This window comes from Stegodyphus dumicola, chromosome 4, assembly GCF_044657685.1.
Source record: "Stegodyphus dumicola isolate Sdum_Otavi_A_Nest chromosome 4, ASM4465768v1".
NCBI lineage: Eukaryota > Metazoa > Arthropoda > Arachnida > Araneae > Eresidae > Stegodyphus > Stegodyphus dumicola.
Genome location: NC_140771.1, coordinates 63,782,935 through 63,799,044, shown reverse-complemented (window position 1 = coordinate 63,799,044; position 16,110 = coordinate 63,782,935). Strand labels below are relative to the sequence as shown.

The 16,110-nt window shown below is 31.0% G+C and overlaps 1 protein-coding gene across 2 annotated transcripts in view; it reads left to right on the top strand.

Moving 5' to 3' along the window:
- Arms (Ankyrin repeat-rich membrane spanning) overlaps positions 1–16,110 on the top strand; it is a 144,016-nt gene that overhangs the window by 101,739 nt on the left and 26,167 nt on the right. For both annotated transcript variants that reach the window (XM_085815026.1, XM_085815025.1), the window contains exons 17-20: positions 3,334–3,543; positions 4,111–4,345; positions 7,072–7,237; positions 12,968–13,146. In XM_085815026.1, the coding sequence (XP_085671152.1) occupies positions 3,334–3,543; positions 4,111–4,345; positions 7,072–7,237; positions 12,968–13,146 (790 nt within the window). The remainder of the gene's footprint in view (positions 1–3,333; positions 3,544–4,110; positions 4,346–7,071; positions 7,238–12,967; positions 13,147–16,110) is intronic.

Below are 16,110 nucleotides of genomic sequence, written 5' to 3'. Positions count from 1 at the left end.
TTTGATTATGGCAATGCACCCAAGAGCCATTTGCTTAAGGGGAGACATGCCTTAAGGGGAGACATGCCCTACATATGGTGGGGAACTTCATTAGAGAAACTGGTTCATATACACATTACACATAGGTAAACCACGAAAACACGCATGCAGCCAACCTGTTCCCCAGGATTCAATCTCCGAACCTAATTACTAGTGTTCAGCCATTTTATCACTTGGCTGCTGGTGAACCCAGTTTGTGAAGGCATTGACAAAAAGTAATAATTAGTTTAAATACTTCTGTGAAAAGTTTCTTTCCTTATAAAACTCCCAGCTGAAAGAAGATTTTTACTATTACCAGAACTTAGAAAATTATATTAAATGAAACCTTTGAACTTGTCATGAATGAACTTAAAGACAGCTCAAATTATCTTAAAAAATATCACTAGCTATGTTTTTTGGTCCACAATTGGAACTCAAATTATATGGTTATAACCGAAGTACACTCCAGAACCATTTTATGTTAGTATTATTACATGTTGCCCCTCTAAAATTCTGAATTATTATGTCAAATAAAAAATAACAAATGTTTTTTTTTACTAACAAAGGTAGTGCAGTTTTGTTTAAGAGTATTTCTTAACAACTGTATTATAATGCCTTTGGTAAATACATATAATGGTATAGTAACATTTTAAATTATTTAATATGTATAGATTTTATGCGTATGTCATTTTATTATCTGCTTTCTTATTTTTCAGTTTATTATCTATAGCAATCAGTAAATTTTCATTACAAATTGCAATGGCATTTATTTTCAGATTTTGGTATCCCCAAAACTATAAATTCAGTATACACTTTAAAAAAATTTTTTTTTGCAAAGTTTAATTTTACAGGCTTCTATTATCTTATCCTAGATTATCTCCATTTTTTCCAAAGATACTTTTGTACTAATACTTTTATGCAAGCCTTTATTTTACTGTATGGTTTCTGCCATTAACTTCACTTCAGAACTTAGATGAATTAACTCACTTAGCTCATTTGAATGAACCATCAGTAGAGAAACTTCAATATTATGTTAACTCGGTGGGTATCTTGAATGATACAATAATATTGAACTTCATTTGCCTTACACGGCAGTATTTAACATTTTATTGTCTTCCTGGGAGCAATAGTATTTTGATACCATGCCAGTAAGTATTGTTGTTGCTAAATATTGATCATCTAAAACACATCAAGTTTCAACATACTTGAAGCATTTTTAATGCATGCTTATTTTCAGAACTGATGATAAATTATCTATCATTTTAGATAGACACCAGTGATGTCTAGTTCATTATTATTACATCCTTTACAAATAACAAATTTTCATCAATAACAGTTTAGTCACTGAGAATAGTTAATCAAAATTATTACATATGGTTCTATTTGAGTTACTATACACTGGTGTGCAAAAATTAAGACGGTTGTTTCAATATAACTTTGTACAAAAGCTTTCCAAATCAACACATTTAATACCGTAAGATCCCCAATACGTAAGGACATGAGTAATGTAAGCAACACTTACTAAAAGAGAAATCGGAGGGATAAAAAGAAGCTTTATTGAAAAAGTAGCATGGAGCGCAATGCGACTGAAGGCCGAAACATCCCTGTGACCGGTGTCCAGCAAGAAACATCCGGTCTTTAATAGGGGATATGATCTCTCCTGACTGCTAGGCAGGTTTCACAGCGTCTGCCCATGCTGAGAATGAGGGTGTCAATGAGTTGTTGAGGCATTGCTGCCCATTCGTCTTGCAGCGCCAATCGAAGCTCCGGAATCGTTACTGGTGGTAAGGTACGAGCTGCCAAGCGTCTGCCTAGAAACTCCCATACATGCTCGATGGGATTGAGATCCGGAGATCGTGCCGGCCAATCCATACGTTCAATAACCTCACTCTCTAACAGCTGTTCGGCAGCTAGTGTGCGATGACATGGTGCATTGTCGTCCATGAAAAGGAACTGCGGACCCATAGCGCCTCTAAAAATACGCACATATGGAAGAAGAATCTCGTTACAATAATGAGTCCCGTTGACTGAGCCTGCATCGAAGATGTGAAGGTCTGTACGACTACCAAGCATGATGCCTCCCCAAACGAGAACACCGCCACCTCCATACCTGTCCCTTTCAATGATGTTCGAGGGATGATTGCAGCTTCCCGATCTCTCCAGATGAGTATGCGATGAGAATCGCTACTCACTGAATCTGCTCTCATCTGTAAAGAGTACTCGTCCCCATTCATTGTCTCTCCAATTCCGGTGTTCCCGGCACCACAGAGAACACCTTCTCCGATGGGCAGACGTTAGAGGTACACACCGTACAGGGCGTCATGCAAACAGACCACTACCGTGCAGTCTTCTGGCCACGGTAAAACGTGATATCGGTCGTCCAGTCGCCTGTGTCGTGTGTCTAGCGATTTCTCCCGCTGTCTGCCGCCTGTTTCTTCTAGCCTGTAAGGCAATATACCGGTCATCTGCGGGTGTGGTTCCTCGTTGACGACCACTACTAAACCCCCAGATAGCTGTTCCTGTAGTTTGAAATTGTCTCCAAAGTCGTGAAACGGTGCTGTGAGCAATTCCGTACTCTGCAGCCACACTTGTCACACTGCGGCCTTCCTCCAAGTTCCCAATGATTCGACCTCGGGTAAAAGCATCCAGATGTCGTCTAACAGATTGATTATTCACCGTTTCTCGCTGAGGCAGCAACTCGGTGCGATTTTAACTGCTATACGGCGTGCAATCTCTTTGCCAGAAATACTGATCTTACACCGACAACATGTTTTATACTACTCATACACTCCCCCATTACATCTAGCTGCATATCTGCGCATGTGCTACCGTACATCACCTTACTTAATCTCCTGATTGGTCTTTCTGTCCGCTCTGCCTCTTCGTTCAGCTGATATGCTAATTTTTCGACTTCGTCCTTAATTTTTGCACACCAGTGTATATGTTATTACTTTTTATCACATTTTTTGCTGTATCATTATCATTACAGCTATTGCTATTGAGGTGTTCAGTTTTTTACAAATATAAGTTACACATGGAGATTTTTCTCTGTAGCATTTAAAGTCACTACAGTAATGTGCATGAAACTTTTAGGGAGACTTTTTAGTATGTTGAATCCATTATATTTGTGTATATCTTAGATATAAACTGAAAATGTTGAAAGATTTGTTCAATATGTGTGTTAATGTTTATGTTTTTCTTAATCCCTATTTTTAATAATTTATTCCTTCTTCCCTACCTTTTTTAAAGCAACTGTAATAACGTATATACTAAAAAATGCATTAATTATACTGTATTTTTTTTCTTTAATATTAGGCAATTGAGTCCAATATACACAAAGCTCTTCGAAAGTCTAATATTAGTGGCTATGAATATTTGCGCAATGTGGTTCATCTGCCATTTTATTTGCAAAATAGTGGTTTGCGTAGGGTGAAAGCTGCCCAGCAGGCTGCAATGTTATTTAATAAAAAATCTGGTAGTTACTGGAATGAAGATCGAGAATGTGACAGATCTGTTCCAGCTGTTGTAAGTTCAAGTTTAGTTTTTATCTACATTGTTAATACTGTTTACTTTCATGTTTTATTAATTTTTCTTCTCTATCTTAATCCAGTGTTTTTAAATATGTATACTAATTGTTAATAAATATATTTTTTCCCATATTTAGTTTTGCTATTTAATGATGATATTTATACCTGCATTTATGCATATATACTTTTGCAAAGGAACTGATTTTTTTTTTTTTTTTTTTTTTTTTTTTTTTTTTTTTTTAATATATAGAATGCCATAATGAAAATCAGATTTTTGACCTCAAGGTAACTGAGATTTTGCTTGAAAAGGTCAACTTGAAATCTTAACAGATATTTATCAAAAATAAAATATAAATATAATAATAAATAATATCAAAAATATATGTAGGATGGTTCTTGCTGTTGAAAGTGTCCAGCCATACCATATGTTAAATTTTGGTTTACCCCCACATTTGTCTTCAGTTGCATAATTTATATGTATTTTTAAATTCTGCTCTAGTTTACATATATTCATATGAATATAGATATGCAAAATTCTTTTTTGGATTTATCAAATATTTTTAAGGCTTCAAATCGTAAGGCTTCCAATTCAAGCATGTCTATTCCGGATGCCATTCGGAAAAGAGGCAAAGGAAATCAAAAGCTCAAAGCAAGTGAAAGTTTAGCCAGTAGCATTAGCAACTTACATCGGGTAGTAACTGGTGCTCAGGATCTCACAAAAGTGCTGCTGACAGATGATTATTTTAGTGATGTCAATCCACGTTCTATGAGGCGGTTGATGAATATTGTATATATAACAGGTATGTTTTACAAGCATATATATCTGTTAGGAATAGCATAAAGTATATAACAATTGCTGATTTTATTTAATGTTTAATTATTTTACTTGTAAATTGTTAAATATGTATAGCAAGTATTAGTCAAGGATTGAAGATATTGAAAGATTTTTTTTTTTCACATTTCAAGATTTATTTATTTAGCATAATCATACATATATGTTTAATAATTAAAAAACTATTATTAAATTTTTATTATTTAGTCATGTAATGCAGTTTTATAACATCCTTTAAAAGAGAAGATTAAATGATGCAGGAAAGGGATCTAGTACAGTACAAAGTCCAAGATCAGAACTTGTTGGGACTTCCGTGATTCCAGATTTGGGATTTTTCAGGATATTACATCATCAGTTTAAATCTAGTAAGATGGCATGTAGAAGTAATAAAATTAAAAATATGAAGTCGTGATTTATGAAATAATGAAGTATTTATGATCTAAAGAATATCAAAATTTGGGGGAGAAAAGGCTTAATATTTATTTGTTTATTAAACATTTCTTTCAAGTTGTTTATGTTGCTTCGTTTTCTATGCTAATACTTTCTCTTTAATTCTACAGACAGACATAATTTCTTGATCAGTTATAAAGTTCCATTGTTGAAGTTCTCTAATTGCTGTGTCTAGAATTCCGAATAACTTGTCAATGGAAATTTTTTCGTTTTCAGAAACCTCTCTGTCACTTTCTTCACTATTGGTAGTGGTATTCTCCTGATCTAGAACCATGCTACAGATTTTGCCATTCATTAATTGATTGATGATTGAGGACCATTTTCATTACAATGAAAAACTTTTTATATCATCTTCATTTTTTTAACTCTTCTCCACATTTCTTTACAAAATCCGTTAATTGGAAAATTTCACTTTTGATTTGCAATATCTGAAAACCTTCAGATTCACAGCTATCATTATAAAATTTAACTATCATTCACTATACATATTTGGCTATGTATCATGACATTGGCAACTAAAGACGAGTTGTTCTGCTAAATTGTATCTTGCTTCTATTGCACACTGAGACAATTAAGCCCGAATTGTATTAGTTTAGTTATTTATTATACTTATGCCTATTCTTTGCACATGCTTAAGGCTTATCTGAGTCCTGAATTTGTCAGGTTGTTATATCTAGAAATTTTCTTGCTGATAGTTTAAATATCTCAGAGCTGATAATTTTCTATCGATTGATTTGTGTAATTCATGAAGACAAAGGCATCAAATATTGTTTTTTAACAGTTCATACAACATTCTGCTAAACGATCAAATATTGTTTTTTAACAGTTTGGTGTGTTGGTAAAAATTCATCGGAATGTCGGGGATTTGAGTTTTGAAAGAGGTACCCCCAGATTCTGAAAATTTATGGGAAGCCATTTTGATTATTCTGATCTTTGTACGATTTTAATCAGCTACGATATTGATTAAAAACTCTTAAAGTGCATATTGGCAACAAAAAATTTATTTACGAATTGGTTGTTGTAGGTTGTACAAGATATAAATCATTGATTGTGCAGGTTGTTGTGAAGATATTTAAAACTCTGAAAATGCTAATTTGGCAGCAAAAAAATTATTTATGAATTGGTTGTTGTTGGTTGTGTGAGATGTTAAATTTTTTATTGTTGCTAGTTGTTGCTAGATATTACTTAAAAACTCTAAAAATGGTAATTTGGCAATAAAAAATGTATTTACGAATTGGTTAACTGCTTAAATTGGTTATCTGCCCACTTATCTGGAGGGCTTTTACACTATTATTACCTTATTTTTTAGCTGACTCTAATGTAGTCATTTTGGTTTTGATCAAAATTGTTGCATTCACTTTATTATTGAGTGGTTTCTGCTTCAAAAGCATAGATCCAGTTTTATAGTGAGCAATAATGTGTTTTAAGGAGTCTCAAGAAAGCATCTCCTGAACTCAAAAAACAGCATGTTGCAAGTCAAAATGATTTTTCAGAACTGTTTGACATGATCCAAATGATATTGAAACTTGTTCAATGATATCTGTAATTGTTGAATAATAATATTTAAACAGCATGATTAACATGTTGCTCCTTAGTTGAAGTGGATGGTCTATCACAGCATGATTCATCTTCAATGAATTCTCTGTTTTTCTTAAACATCTTAAAGTATTTAAAAACTGATGAAGTGTTCTAAAAAGCTTTTAGAAAAATTTCAAACAATTTTTCAACAGAAATTCCATTCCAGAAACAATTTAATAAATGTTCTTTGCTCAGTTTATTTCACGATTTGGGGAAACTAAACTCCCAAAGCGGAAATTCTTTATTCATTAAAAATTAATTTATTTTCAGATTTTGAGCCGAGGATTTAACTTAGTTGTTTCTTATCATGCTTCACATTATCATGTTAAATACTCTTAATATTCCTTTGCACATTATAATATTTTCCTTATTTTATTATTATATCTTATAAAATTAATGCATATATATGTTGGGAAAAAGGACAGTCTTGTATTAGCATTATGTAATTCCCAATGTACAGTTTTAAAAATTAGTATTTCAAAGTTGAAGCAACATATCTTTAATTAATGATAATTTAATTGAGATTAACTTCTATCAAAGCTGGTTTTGTTTCTGAAGCTAGAGAGTCGTCATATGGAAAATAATTAAAATCAGTTATTTTTTAAAGTAGCATTAAATATTAATGTTAAATCTTGCTGTTAATGTTGCTCTTATTATGTGTTTCAGGTCGCCTGTTAAAAGCATTTAACATTGATTTCAATTGGTATCATTTAGCTTCATGGGTCAACATTACAGAACAGTGGCCATATCGCACATCATGGATTATAATGTATTATGAAATGCATGAAAATGAATTTGATGAAATGTTGCCTTTAAAAACTGTCTATGAGAAGTGAGTTTCTTTTTGAAATAATCCAACTATGTGTTTAGGAATATGTATTCTTTCTTAATTTATTTGAATTTATGCTTTCAAAATACATTCATGTTTATTTCTTTTCTATATATTGGATGCTTTTGGAATTAAGATTTCTACTTTTGTGGATGACAAATTTTCAACAATATACAATTTTAAACTGAAAATGTCAAATTTTCAACAATAACCTAACACTTGGAAAATATGGTCAACAAGTACTGGTAATCTTGTGCTCAGATAAAAAGGGTGGGTAAATGAAGTCATGTTTTGATGATTGGTACTTTGTACCTGTTTCTGTCCATCAGTAAAGTATGAACAAAATTCTTCTGAAATTTAAAGCTTTATTGTTGTTAGATAATGCTGTGGGCATTCTCTTTCGATAACGCCGTGGACATCTTCTTTCTTTGTATTGGTGATGTTAAAATTGTTCGGTAAGATGTTGCATTAAGACTTGTAAAAACTCCTAAAGCAACATCTGTTTTTCAACTTATCAATTATAATGTCTTCACAATCTTTAAGATCATTTGTCTGAAACTGACAGTGCAAGGTACTATGGGTGATAACTGAGTTTCTTGTCCATTTCTGGAAGAAATTCAATGCTAAAAATGCAACTAAAAATATTTGAGAGTTTTGGGAATGAATAATGTCAGTAATTATGAAAGTCGTATTAAAAAAAACTTATGCCTAATTGGTACAACTAATATGTTGGGTGTAGGTGATAATTAGGTATAATTATTGGGTCAAACTTCAGCTATTGGACATTAATTAGGTTCTATTGAAGTAGACTCAGTTTATCTACAAAAGTTATTAAATTTACATTGTGAACAATTGAGTGATATTAATATTGCATTTATGAATATTAATATCACTCAATCAGAAAGCATTTATGAATTTCATTAAGAATTTACCATTGAAGAAAACTCTTCAGGAAATGGAGTCATTGCAGAAAATATTTTTTGCTACTTGAAAGAGTTAAAAGCATAAATACTGGACTTTGATCCGAATTTGGAAATAAGTCTACAAGTTCAGAAAATGATTGTAATGCATTGGTCTGTCATTAAAAAAAAAAAAAAAAGGAACAGAAAATAAAATGTTCAAATTATTTCATATAATTTTTTGAAAAAGAAAATACAAAAGTTATATATTTTTTCGTGTATCTATATATGTTTCTTTTTATATTTTTTTAACTTTATATAAGTAATTAAAAAAACATAAAAGGAGATGGCGAGAAAGATTTGGATGAAGTACAATATTTTTAACATTTTTATGTATTTGATTAACACAGCATTTCACGTAATTAAATTAATAATGCTAAATGACATTGACTATGTTAGTTGATATTAACATCTTTATATTAAATATGAATTAACAAACTTATTATGTCTTTATTAAACATGGGTAATTATGGTCCACATGTAGCAAAATTCTGGATATTTTACTCTCTCAAATCCAGAATTTCTGGATTCCAGAAATGCAGATTCTGTAATCAATGAATTCTAATAATCAAAATCTTTCTCAAATTTTATTTCAGCACAAATATATCATTCAGATTCAAAAACTCTTACACTGTATAAAGTTCAGTGAGAGGTCAAACTTCTTTATAGAGTATCAGGTCTTGCAGTCTAAGAGTTTGTCTTGCAGTCTAAGAGTTATTTTGCTCTTTGTCTTATACAGAAAAAGAAAAAACTGATATTGTAAAAATTTGGGCTGATGTATTCACACTGAAAGAAAGTGGAAAACAGAAATACCCAATGTTGACAAAACTGATTAAATCTCTTTTAACTTGCTTGCTTGGAACTGTTAATGAAAGTTCATCTAATTAAATGGGTGATATTATATCAGAATATCCTCAAACACTAATGGCTTAGATGCTGCTCAGACTGAAATATTATTTATTCTCATGCAAAACTGAGTAAAGTTTTTGTTTCAAAAAATCCTCCTGGTAACGGTTGCTAAAGATTTTAGGGCTAATTTATTGTATAATAAATTGGACACCTTATTAAAATTCTTTATATTTTACAAACTATTCTCATCTTTCGAGCAGTTTCTCATAAAGCAATTTGTCTATATCAAAATGTCCTGCAGATCATACTGAAATTTTAGTTGCTAGGGGAAAAAACATATAAACATAATAGTTCTCAGAAAGTAATCCCCTCCCTCTGGGAAAAGCAAGCTTCGCAGTGATTTTCAAAAACTGTTGAGAAACTAAATGATGTACTGAAACATAATTAATATTAAAAACAACTTTAAAAAAAATGTATACTTTTTTGCGTTGTATATTTCATGTATATTTATGTATATTTCATGTATAAATGTATGTATTTCATACCAATATTCTGAAGTATCTGAAATTATGTTGGACATTTAGTGCTCAATATTTTTTAAGATTTTTTTTAAATGGGGTCATATTTACCCCTGATTAAATATGAATTACCAAAATTATTATTGTATATATTATTGTAAATTATCAAAATTACTTATGTTATATTAAATGTGAATGACCAATATCTCATATTAGTAAATGCAAGATTCTAGCAGTTAAAAAATTTGCATTCATATGAATATGCAGCATAGACTAAATAATGTGAAGTAAGAAAACAGAGTCTGTTCAGAATAGGCATTTTCATATAGTAATATATTGAAAAAGAATCTAAACTACAAATGTATTTCAACTTGATATTTTTTTCCTTCAAGAATGCTGTGTTTTATTTGAACAGGATTACAGAATGTGTTATTTTAAAACTAATTAATACATAGTTAGATCCAAAAGTTTTTAGTCTCGCATGAAAAAAAAAAGGTTAAGCAGAAAATTTCTCTTGGAGACATGTATTAGCGGTGTTAAATAAATAAACGTGAAAACATTTGTAATTTTTTTTTTTTTTTTTTTTTTTTTTTTTTTTTTTTTTTTTTTTTTTTACTGCTTTACTAAGTGATGTGCTAGATTGTTTTTAAATGTTTAAAACTAGTATTTGTTCTGTGATTAAATTTTTTAAAAATTAATACATGGTGATTTCTCTCCCTCCTATTCTACTCTGAAAGGATGAATAAAATAATTTTCCATCGGCTGAGAATTGGTTGAAGGTGATTGTCATTAAAATTTACCATTAGAGGCATTGATATCTCAAAATATTGCTTATATCCAGAAGGAAATACTGAATATAGAAGATTAAAAAGTCAAGGTTGTAGCAAGAATGAATCTATCTAAAACAAATGTTTTGCACATGCTATGCGAACATATTTATATGAACAAAGTCTTTGCTTTAGGTATCCTCTTTCTTTCAGCAATTCAAAAACAGCAAGCTGGAGGTTTAGGAACTTGACCCCTCCCTTACAGTCGAGATTTATCTCCAAATGATTAAGTGCAGTTTTGAAACATTTTGACAGACTTTAAGATTACACTTCCAGGGGCATAAATTTGTTCATTAAATCATGTGAAGAGTAAGGTAAAAAGCAATCATATTAAAAAATAAATTATTAAAACTTTGTCTGTTTCTTTTAGAAGTATATCAGGCCAAAAAACATTTCGCTGTACTTGCATTCACTGTATAATAATTAAACAGCCTTTGGATTGAAAATTAAATTCTCAACATATAAAAGAACAGTACTAGTAATTTTTAAAATTGTACCAGTGAAATCGTATATGAATAAAACTTCTTCATCTAAGCAAATCATGTAAAGTTTGTAACATTGCAAACTTGAAATAGGATAGATAATTTGTAGTAAATCATTTGTTCTCTAATTGTAATTCTATATTTTTTTTTATTTAAAAATTGTTTGATTATATACTACAGCCAAGTATAGCAGTACCTCAGCTTTGATCCATCTGGTTTGAAAATCTCAAACTATTTTTAATTGAGTAAAATAAAAATAAAGATTAAAAAATGTATACAAAATTACTTTTAATGCATGAACGATAGAGTTTCCCCTCCTCTTTGTGCAGTAAAGTCTGTTTTTATGTGTTTATTTTTATGCAGTTTTAATGTTATGCAACACAATGCATATTTGTTTCTAGGATTCTCAATGTTTATGTAGGTACTTAAGCTTGGACCATTCATTCTTGAACTCTGACAGCTGTTGCTGAAGAAGCTCTGAAGCTGGAGAGAAATTCTTAAACTCTGACAGCTATCATTCAAGTCATTAGTAATGTAGTGAAAATTTTAAAGAGCAACTTAGATTAGATTTCATCAATGAAACTGAGTGCATCAAAACAAATACTAATTAGTTAGATAAGGAAATACTTATTAACAGAGATGAGCAATAGTTTTATGAAGAATGAGAGGACTATTTAGATGACAACAACTATATATAGGAGAACTAATATTCAATCAGCTATAAAAAATTATTAGAATGATTGAAACATTGTCAGAGCATATTACAGAAGCTAATTCCAATATTAAATATATCATTATGTCATATGATAAACAATCCATTTCAGTACTGCAAAGAAATATAGAAGGGGAAGAGAAAAGGCCAAAGGAAAAAAAAAAAAAAAAAAAAGTTGTCCAGACATCAATATTGTAGCTTTTAGAGGGAAAAAATGAATTTTGGAAAACATTTTAAAAAAGGGTTCCTAATAAGACATTTGAATTTATTCACACTTTATGTATTGAAAAATAGAAAAGCCATTTTTAGAACAAATTATTAATTTTTGTGTTTATTTAGTTTCTCAATTATTTTGGCTTCAAATAATCCATGATATTAGAGGAACTTATTACCTGGACTAAAGGTGTCACTATATGCAAAAAAAAAAAAAAAAAAAAAAAAAAAAAAAAAAAAAAAAATTGCTAAGTACTGTATTATTTTGTTGTACACACACAGACATAACCCATAAACACTCACATAGGATTAAAAATTACCCAGAAAGGATTATCTAATAAAAGTGAATAAACTATCCACTGTATTTAGCTATCAAGATCTACATTTCAAGATCATTTACCAGATTGTGTAAATGAAAAATAATTGAGTCACTTTCTGTTTCCCTTTTTGGAGGTAATTTATATATGCTGTGAAGCAGTTTTGCCTAGTGCCCAGTGTTTTTCAGTATAAAGTTTTTGTATGAAACCAGTAATCAAATTTTGTATGCATTTAGTTTCACATTCAGTCTGGTTTCAAATAGTCTATGATATTAGAGGAACTGATTATATAACATTTTTCAAAACATTCAAGTATTTATACTTTCTTGATTTTCTTAAATATGTCTTTCTTTGTTTCCAAAGAACCCATGTAAAAATTGAAAAAAATAAAATAAAATAAAAACTTACTTAAATTGACACAAGTGTGCCAGTTCATAAAGAATTACAAACCATTTTAAATTTAAATACTAAATCAGGTTCCTCTGATATTGAGCTTTTTTTTTTCAATTGTAACGAAGTTATTCTGTGACTTTTCTAATATTTAATTTAGGGTAAGTATTTACTCACTTATGTATTTTAATTCACAAATAGTTTAAATTTATTTCGTGTAATTGTACTTATAGTGATTCATGGCCAAATATGATTTTAAAAGAACTGTAATTTAGGCTTGCAAAAAATAAAGAGTAGTATTTTTGAAAATTTCATTTTCACATTCTGTGATGGCATAAATATTTGAAAACTATTGGTTTAAAATAATAAATATAACTATAACATAGTGTATGTTTACCTAAGAAAAAAATGTTTTAAGGTATGTGAAGTTTTAAATCTCCTTTTAAAGATAATTTTCTGTTTTCAGAATCAAATGTTACATGCCTGCTTCAAAAGAACAGGAGCCAACTCTTGACTTAGACCACGATGAAAGAAAATTTGAAGTTTTTTTATCCTTCCATTCCAGTAGTCTACTTATTAATGATCTAAAAGTTTTTCTACCCTTCACAATTAATTTGGACCCCTATATTAGAAAAGTAATTCAAGGTAAGTTTAATTAGACAAAGCAGGCTTTTTTCAACAAATTTTTAGAAGATAAAAAGTAATAAGTATTAATAAAGATATTTATGGGTACGCTTGCCAGATGTCCCGGTTTGACTGGAATAGTGCCTATTTTCAGAGAAAATCCCAGTGTCCATCTGAGTTATTTAACGTCCTGGTAAAAATTAAATTAAATTTTATAGATGACCAAAAAAGTCTAAAAAGTAATTAACTATGAAGGATTATTTAGGATAATTACTTGGTCATTTATTTCTCTACTGTATGAAAAGTGAAAACTATAGAAGAGTGATGTATCAGTATTGCCATCATATTGTCTTGCCAGTCGTGATGATGTGCAATGCGAGAGACTCTCCGGCCGAGTCCAGTATTGGGTACTAATGGGTGTAGCTTTAGCACCAGAAAAGATTTCACTGCATGCTACACCCCATCATGTGCAATAACATTGGACGTGCCCACCTCGGTGCTAACCGCTTGCAAGTCAGTAGTTGTCAGTCCCTGTCGGTGGTGCCTGTTGTGTTTGTGAGCTAGCACTGTTTTATTTATGTTTTAAGTTAAAAGTTTATGCGTTCTCTGTTAAAAATGCCAGAATGGTCGTGTAAATTCACCAAGGATTTACAGAATGAATTCCCTTTTTTGAAGAAGGTATGTACTAGTTATTGGTAATCAAGATCAAGACGATAGAGTTAAATGTTCACATTGTAATGCTGAGTTTTCAGTTGCTCTCGGTGGTCGATCCAATATAAAAGATCATTTGCTGTCGAGTAAATACAAAAAGAGTTTAGCATGCATTGCTAGCTCATCAAAATTGACAGAAGTGTTTTTTTTTTTTTTTTTCCTAATATGACAAAAAAAAAAACCTTTGTGAAAGAGGTAACCTTTGCTTAGCACACAAAAAACCATAGCCTAAGTTTCAATTAGAATTCTTGTTCATCAAAACTAATTTCTAAGTTTTTTAACCTAAATTCTCACTTACAAAAACTAAGTATGAGCAGTAGTCTTAAATGTCATAGCTCCTTTAGCTCAAGGAGAGCTTAAAGAAGACTTGACAAGGTCAAACTGCATATCTGCAAGTATGAATGCATCAAACAGAAAGGCTATGAAATGTGCACCAACTGTTGTGCTCAAGAAGACTTGACCAAGTCAAACTACGTATCTGTAAGTATGGATGCATCAAACAGAAAGGATATGAAGCTTGTGCCAGTTGTGTGCTACTTTAATCCTAATTCAGGTGTGCAAATAAAGCTGTTAGATTTCAAATTTGTGGCAGTGAAACATCTGAAATTCTTACAAATCACTTATATTCTGTTGCAAAACAATTTGAACAACAAAATAGTTAGCTTTTGTAGAGATAACTGCAACACTAACTTTGGTGGTGTGAAAAGAGTAGGGAAAAACAATGTTTTTCATTGACTCGAGAATAGTCTAGAATGGGATATCAGTGGAATCGAATGTGGAGCACACATTGTGCATGAGTGTGTGCAAACTGCAGTAGATAGTCGCCCAATCGATATTGAGGCCTTACTGGTGAAGATTTATAAATACTTCCACATATACACAGTTCATGTAACTAAATGAAAAGAATTTTGTGAGTATGCCAAGATACAATACCATGAATTCATTTAACATGCAAACACTCAGTTTGAGCATCGTTGATAGAAATCAATGATATCTGTGCTGGAAAAAATTTTACAGATTTTTGAAAATCTGAAAGAGGTTTTTGTAGACCAAGAAATGTGCCCATCAACAATAAAAAATTTGTTTACTGATTTAATGGGCGAGCTCTACTTGTGGTTTGTCCATGGACAGCTTGTACTGTTTAACAAGGCCATCTTGGTAATGAAAAAAGATAACATTGCAGCTTTTGAGGTTGCTGAAACTCATAAAGCTCTCAAAGGAAAGGCTTCAAACTTTATCCCTATGGGTGCAAATAATATTTACAGGAATCTCGATTAGCAAGTTCATAACAGTGTGAAAGAAGAATTTGATGGCTTTTATGAAAGATGCATTGCATACTTGGACCTCTAAGACAATAGTTTTGGAAATGCTGAACAGTTTTCATGGATCAATCTGACCAAAACAAATGCTGTTGATTAGGAAAGTGAAGAAAAATGGCTCAGGCTGTTTGGTCACTTCAAAGAGAATAACCTAGCAGCCCTCAATCTGATCAAGATTATTGAGTATGCCTTCTGCTTACCTGGCACATCAGCACCAGTTGAAAGAATACTTTCTTTGATGAGCAACATATGGGCTGATAATAGGGGTTTGATGAAGGAATCTACGGTTAAAGGCTTGATGACATGTAAAATTAATATCGGATTAGCTTGTGAAGATTTTTAGAAGATTAAAACCAAAAAAGCTTTCTAAAAAATGTCCTAGCCAATACATGTAAATATTGTTCAAACTTTTATTTCTCATTCAAAGTGTTTCTTCTTACTTAAGTAACTTATAAATATTAACATATAAGAAATAAAATGTTTAAATTTATATTCTTGTGTCATTTATTATTACCTCTGGTTTAGACTCCTAATCAGTAACCATTTATCCCTAGCACGGAGAATAAACTACCCTCTAAAACACTCTAGAAACCCGCTAAGGGTGGTACCCTTGAATACTGTGACGCTGGGCGGCATTCCGGTGTCCTGGTTCAGAAATCTGGCAAATCTATCTATGGGTTTTGTTTATTGTGTACTATGCTCACATGGTGTAATAATTTTGAAAAGTAAAAAAAAAAATTATGTAATATTTTTAGTTTGTGCACCATTTATTAATCTGATTTTAAATCTGAAAATATTTCTAATATAATTTACTTCAACATCGGTTCTAATTTTAGATTGTCGAAACTTTCTTATTCTAAATATCATTGATTCAGATGTTTATTTTGATTTTTAACACTTATGTGAATTTATTTTTGCTAATTTTCTATAATTTAATTTTTTGCTTGGATTTTGT